We start from the raw sequence: 6,000 nt of genomic DNA, 5'->3' as shown, positions 1-6,000 counted from the left end.
ATAAGGGGAGGTGTATAGGCAGTAGTAATGTGAAGTAATGAGGGTAGATATAGGGAGTAGTAATGCAGAGCAGTAAGGGGAGGTGTATAGGCAGTAGTAATGTGGAGTAATAAGGGAAGTTATAGGGAGTAGCAATGCAGAGCAATAAGGGAAGGTGTATAGGCAGTAGTAATGTGAAGTAATGAGGGAAGATATAGGGAGTAGCAATGCAGAGCAATAAGGGGAGGTGTATAGGCAGTAGTAATGTGAAGTAATGAGGGGAGATATAGGGAGTAGTAATGCAGAGCAATAAGGGGAGGTGTGTAGGCAGTAGTAATGTGGAGTAATGAGGGGAGATATAGGGAGTATTAATGCAGAGCAATAAGGGGAGGTGTACAGGCAGTAGTAATGTGGAGTAATAAGGTAGTATAGGGAGTAGCAATGCAGAGCAATAAGGGAAGGTGTATAGGCAGTAGTAATGTGAAGTAATGAGGGAAGATATAGGGAGTAGCAATGCAGAGCAATAAGGGGAGGTGTGTAGGCAGTAGTAATGTGAAGTAATGAGGGGAGATATAGGGAGTAGTAATGCAGAGCAATAAGGGGAGGTGTGTAGGCAGTAGTAATGTGAAGTAATGAGGGGAGATATAGGGAGTAGTAATGCAGAGCAATAAGGGGAGGTGTGTAGGCAGTAGTAATGTGAAGTAATGAGGGGAGATATAGGGAGTAGTAATGCAGAGCAATAAGGGGAGGTGTATAGGCACTTAGGCAGTAGTAATGTGGAGTAATGAGGGGAGATATAGGGAGTAGTAATGCAGAGCAATAAGGGGAGGTGTACAGGCAGTAGTAATGTGGAGTAATAAGGTAGTATAGGGAGTGCTAGTAGAGCCAGCAGGTCCTCCCACTGACCATACAATACACTAGTAACTCCCTGTGAACAGAATGTTGTTTGGAGTCAGGAGTTCTGCTCTATCTCTCCCTGATCTCTAACTGATTATCCAGTTCATGTCTGGACAAGAGTGTTTGCTCAGCGCAGCTCTAGTTTATCATGTGCTCAGCTATTAACCATTCATATTTTGCTACCTTTTATTTACATCAAATAAACTTTAATTCCACTTTTAAAACAGTGGTTTTAAAAATAATCCCTCTTTACATAAATGTCACCGTCCCAGCCATGGAGGAAGGATCCTTTGCTCCGGTGCGAATTCCTGATAACAAGGTTCTGAAGCTGGGTCAGATTTGCAGAGCACAGGGTAATATCGGACCTGTCTGCTGCTGTGTCTTATAGCCATTTCAGCCCACTGATGTAGGCAGACAGAAGACCTTCCCAATGTTACCCTCCACCGCAACTCATGTCTTCTCTCTGGTGGAAAAAATTAATCTGAGGTCCTCGTCTGTGCTGAGAAAAGGAGTCCAAAGAGATGACCCCACTATTCCAGAAAAAAGAGAGATAAATACATTTTCAAATTCATTGGCCTGACTGGCTGGATCATGCCAGCTTATATCCCCAGGAACTGGTCATACAGAGCTGCAGGGGCAGATCCAGAAGAAAATGAAAGGGGGGGCACCATGATAGGGTAACGGTAATAGTTATATTTACATGCACCTAAGGCACGTGTGCTCCCAGATAAGGGGTGTGGTATCACAGGGGGCGTGGCCTCATAGAATACGCCATCAGGTAATGATTGGTTGTAGGAGTGCATCCTGGTTTATTGCCAATGTTTCACCCTGATGAAAAGGCTATTTGGGCCCTGAAATGTTGGACACCTGTTCCATTAGGTATGGGAGCCTGGAAGACACCCTAGCACAATATAATTATTAAAGTTTTTAGTTGGTGGTGGCAGGTGCAGCATACCTTGTTTTTGGCACTGCTCTGAGACTCAGACTGCAGGACACGAACTGCCCATCTTTGATTAGCAGAAGCAGCCTGCTGGATCTCCAACAAGCAGCATAAGACATCTGCAGGACAGCCCTGTCACAGTCACACGGACCGCCTTCTCAACGCTGAGGCTGAGTTTGACTGCGCCTAGCATGGTGGTAAAGGAAGTGGAGGAGGAAGTGCTGGGAAACTGTGCGGTGCAGTGAGGGCTAATGAAGCCTTCTGCGCGTCATAAGTAACAGTCTTACTCGATGCTGGCATTTGAACCCCACACCTGGACTGGACTTTGGACGGCTGGCAGTGGGGGAGGTAGGTTGCAGTGTAAGCAAGGGGAGGCTGGAGCTGCAGCTCCAGCCTCCCCATTGGTTACCACACGGACTTGCTGTTAGAGCCGCGGCGGGTCCTAGTGCCTGCCGGCTCTTTTATCAAATCTGACTGACGGAAATAGCAGTAGTGCTGCTGCTGTTCTCCTTTTGAAAAAAAAAGAAGTCACAAACGACAGGGGGGGCACGGTCCCGAGTGCCCCCCCCCCCCCCCCCCCGGATCTGCCTATGCAGAACTGTAAGTTAAGCCTTACCACTCCAGGACCCATTTGCTTGATGAATTGCATTTATAATTGTATTTTTTTTATATAGTGCTGCAGTAATTAAAGATTAAAAAAAAAAAGCATCAGCCGGATTGGCGCATTGTGATAAGTAGCGGCCTTAGTTAAGAATAATTTAATGTGTATTCTTTGGGGTATATTCAATTGAAGTCGACTTTTTTTAGGTCGGAAGGGGTTCCAACCTATTCAATATTTTCGACAAGTTGATGATTCGACTTGTCGAAAAGCATGTGGATCGGCGGAATAGCTTCCGATCCACATGCTTGTGTCGAGAATGGGGCCAAAACCGACAGGTTTTGGCCCCCTTTTCGACCATCTCAGTCCGACATCAAAAGATGTCGGACTGAGATGCGGACCCAGAGGAGGAGAGGGGGTAGAGCCGCACGGAGACGGGGGACAGCCGCGGGCAGCCAGAGGAGATCAGCGCTACAGCACAGCGCTGCAGCAGGATGACACACACCCGCACCGCTCACGGCAGTGTCCACTCGGCTCCAGCAAGCTTGCTGGACCCGGGTGGACACTGCCATGAGGTCGGGCAGCTGTGTGACATACATCTGTAGCGCTACTGTAGCGCTGATCTCCTCTGGCTGCCGGTGGCTGTCCCCCACTGGTCTCCCCACGGCTCGCCCCCCCCCCCCCTCTCCTCCTCTGCGTCCCTCATCTTAATTCGACTTGAAAAAGTCGAATTAAGATGAGATTTGAATAGGGGTTGTCGGATCCATTCCGACAAATACATGTCGGAATGGATCCGACTTTAATTGAATATACCCCTTTATCTCAGTAATACTTCAATAGATATTAATGTCAAACAGTGACATTATTTACTCTTTAAGCTAAGTATACCATGGAGTGAATATCGGGACCAAAAAAGCCTCCGCAAAATGGACACAGTAAAAACCCTTGTGTGTGAACTGAATGGTTTTGACAAATGTATATAATATCATCATGTCAAAGTATAGTTTGGGCTTCATAAGACACCGGGGCAAAATCGTGGCATAGCCAAGCATGGTTTGAGGGGAAACGGTGACACTATTGAGGCAGGAAGTTCATAAAATGGCGGCCTCTATTTTCTATGAGGTAACAGGCACACTGTAAAATCCCTATATTTTCTCTTAATCGGGAGTCTTGCATTTTACATGGACTATTGTGCTAATCAAATGCTCCATTCACACAGCCAAGAGTTTCCTTTCTACTATTGGGATTTCCCCTGTGTACTAAACACACCTATGTGGGAGCCAAATATCAGCACTCTATTTATTGACATAAAGGCTTAGTTGTCACAGTACAAGTGACACATGATAAATCTCTCTCGTCCAGGTATGCACAAAGCTCTATAGCTGGAGCCGTTAACAAAGATATTTACCTGGAACCCGTACCTCCCAACACAGCTTTGCCACTACCAGTTGACAACTGACTGAGGAGGGACTGACAAAGCAGCATGACATCTAAAGGCAGCGTGAAGAGAGCGTCTGTGGTCAGTGTTAGGCTGGTCGGTAACGGAGAAACTATGGACAAATCGGTGCAGAGACTGGTAAGGAACCTCTCTGAACTCTAATGTTATCCTAAGTATTGTATCATTACAGACCCATTGGAGCTAATGTTAACCATAAACTTGATCTGCTCTAGTAGTCCAACACTATATTATAATAGTAATGCAGAGATCTGTGTTACATATATTTGCATACAAATGATAAGTCATCAGCCACAGCAAGGCATCTCTGCTCTGGTGGTCCTACCATACATGATTATAGTAATGCAGAGATCTGAGTTACATATATTTGCATACAAATGGTAAGCCATCAGCCACAGGTAAAACATCTGTCCTCTAGTGGTCCTACCCTACATGATAATAGTAATGCAGAGATCTGAGTTACATATATTTGCATACAAATGGTAAGCCATCAGCCACAGGTAAGTCATCTCTCCTCTAGTGGTCCTACCCTACATGATAATAGTAGCAATGCAGAAATTTGAGTTACATATATTTGCATATAAATGGTAAGCCATCAGCCAAAGCAAGACATCTCTGCTCTAGTGGTCCTACCCTACATGATAATAGTAATGCAGAGATCTCAGTTACATGCATGTGCATACAAATGGTAAGCAATAAGCCACAGCAAGACATATGTGCTCTACACGCGCCACGCTATCTATTCTCCCTCCAGGGGGGTCGTGGACCCCCAAGAGGGAGAAAAAGTGTCGGTATGCCGGCTGTCAGGATTGCGGTGCCGGTAGACTGTGCGCTGGGATCCCGACAGCCGGCAAACTGAAGACCACCCGTTCTCTGGTGGTCCTATCCTACATGATAATAGTAATGCAGAGATCTCAGTTACATATATTTGCATACAGATGGTAAGCCACCATCCCTGCAAGGAATCTCTGCTCTGGTGGTCATACCCTACATAATAATAGTTATGCAGTGATCTCAGTAACATACATCTGTATACAAATGGTAAGCCAAAGCTCCTAATACAGGGCAGCTTTAACTCTCTACTTGTGCACACTGGTGCTGTAACTGCCCACAGTGCAGCCCAGAGCTCCTAATACAGGGGCATCATTAACCCTTGGTGCAAACTGTTTTGGGGTTTTTTCATAGTCCGCAGTGCAGCAATAATCCTTTATTGGTGCACACTGGTGTGTGCCACCATTATTATAAGTGCTGTGATTCACAGCAGTGTGTAATATATATATATATATATATATATATATATACACACACACACACATATATTTTTTTTTTTTATGAAAAGGTGTGTGTGTGTTCAGAGACAGACCATACCACTGCTTTAATAATAAGTGCTGTGAGCCACAGTGTGAAGTTATTGTAATTTATAAAAAAATACATAAAAAAAATAACAAAAGTAAAAAAATAAAATACAATTGTGTGCGTTCAGGGCCAGGCCATGCCACCACATTAATAAGCTCTGTGTGAGTCGCAGTGTTGTCATTTGTTAAAAAAACTGAAAAAAGTTTTATATTTTGTTTTTTTTAACACTTGTGTGTGTTCAGGGCCAGGCAGTTGGCATTGTGTTACAATAATGCTCAGTAAGTACTGTGCCACATATTAATAATATAAGCGCTATAAGTCGATATGGATTACTATCAGTCGATGTAAGAGTAGGAGCAACAATCAAGTACTAGTGCTGCAGCTGCTGCCAGGAAAAAAATAACTTTTACCAAGAGACCCACCAGTGATGAGGATGAGTCCACTCAGTGCACCAGAGTGACACAACATTTTGACATCTGGTCAGGTCTCAAAGAATTGCACAACATTATTGACCCTTCCACCATGACTCAATAAGATATGGTAACCATCCATAGAACGGTGGAGGTTTATTTGAATGATAGTGTACAAATGAGTATGTTATACAGTCCCTTTGACTACTGGGAGGAAAAAAGGCAATCTGGAGACCCTTTTACAAACTCGCTTTGTTTTTCTTAAGCTGCCCACCCTCCAGTGTGTACTCGGAAAGAGTTTTCAGTACAGCCAGGAGCCTTGTGAGTGATGGGCATAGGAGGTTACTTCTTGAAAATGTGGAAA

The 6,000-nt window shown here is 44.6% G+C and overlaps 1 protein-coding gene across 1 annotated transcript in view; it reads left to right on the top strand.

The window, feature by feature from the left end:
- Window positions 1-3,788: 3,788 nt before the first annotated feature.
- The window catches only part of LOC134936271 (dynein light chain Tctex-type protein 2B-like), a 43,236-nt gene continuing 41,024 nt past the window's right edge, over window positions 3,789-6,000 (top strand). The window contains exon 1 of the mRNA XM_063931288.1: window positions 3,789-3,990. Within this exon, the coding sequence (XP_063787358.1) occupies window positions 3,898-3,990 (93 nt within the window). The 5' untranslated portion in view covers window positions 3,789-3,897. The remainder of the gene's footprint in view (window positions 3,991-6,000) is intronic.

Source organism: Pseudophryne corroboree, chromosome 6, assembly GCF_028390025.1.
Source record: "Pseudophryne corroboree isolate aPseCor3 chromosome 6, aPseCor3.hap2, whole genome shotgun sequence".
Lineage (NCBI taxonomy): Eukaryota > Metazoa > Chordata > Amphibia > Anura > Myobatrachidae > Pseudophryne > Pseudophryne corroboree.
The sequence above is the reverse complement of the archived record's forward strand: the minus strand, read 5'-3'. Positions and strand labels throughout refer to the sequence as shown.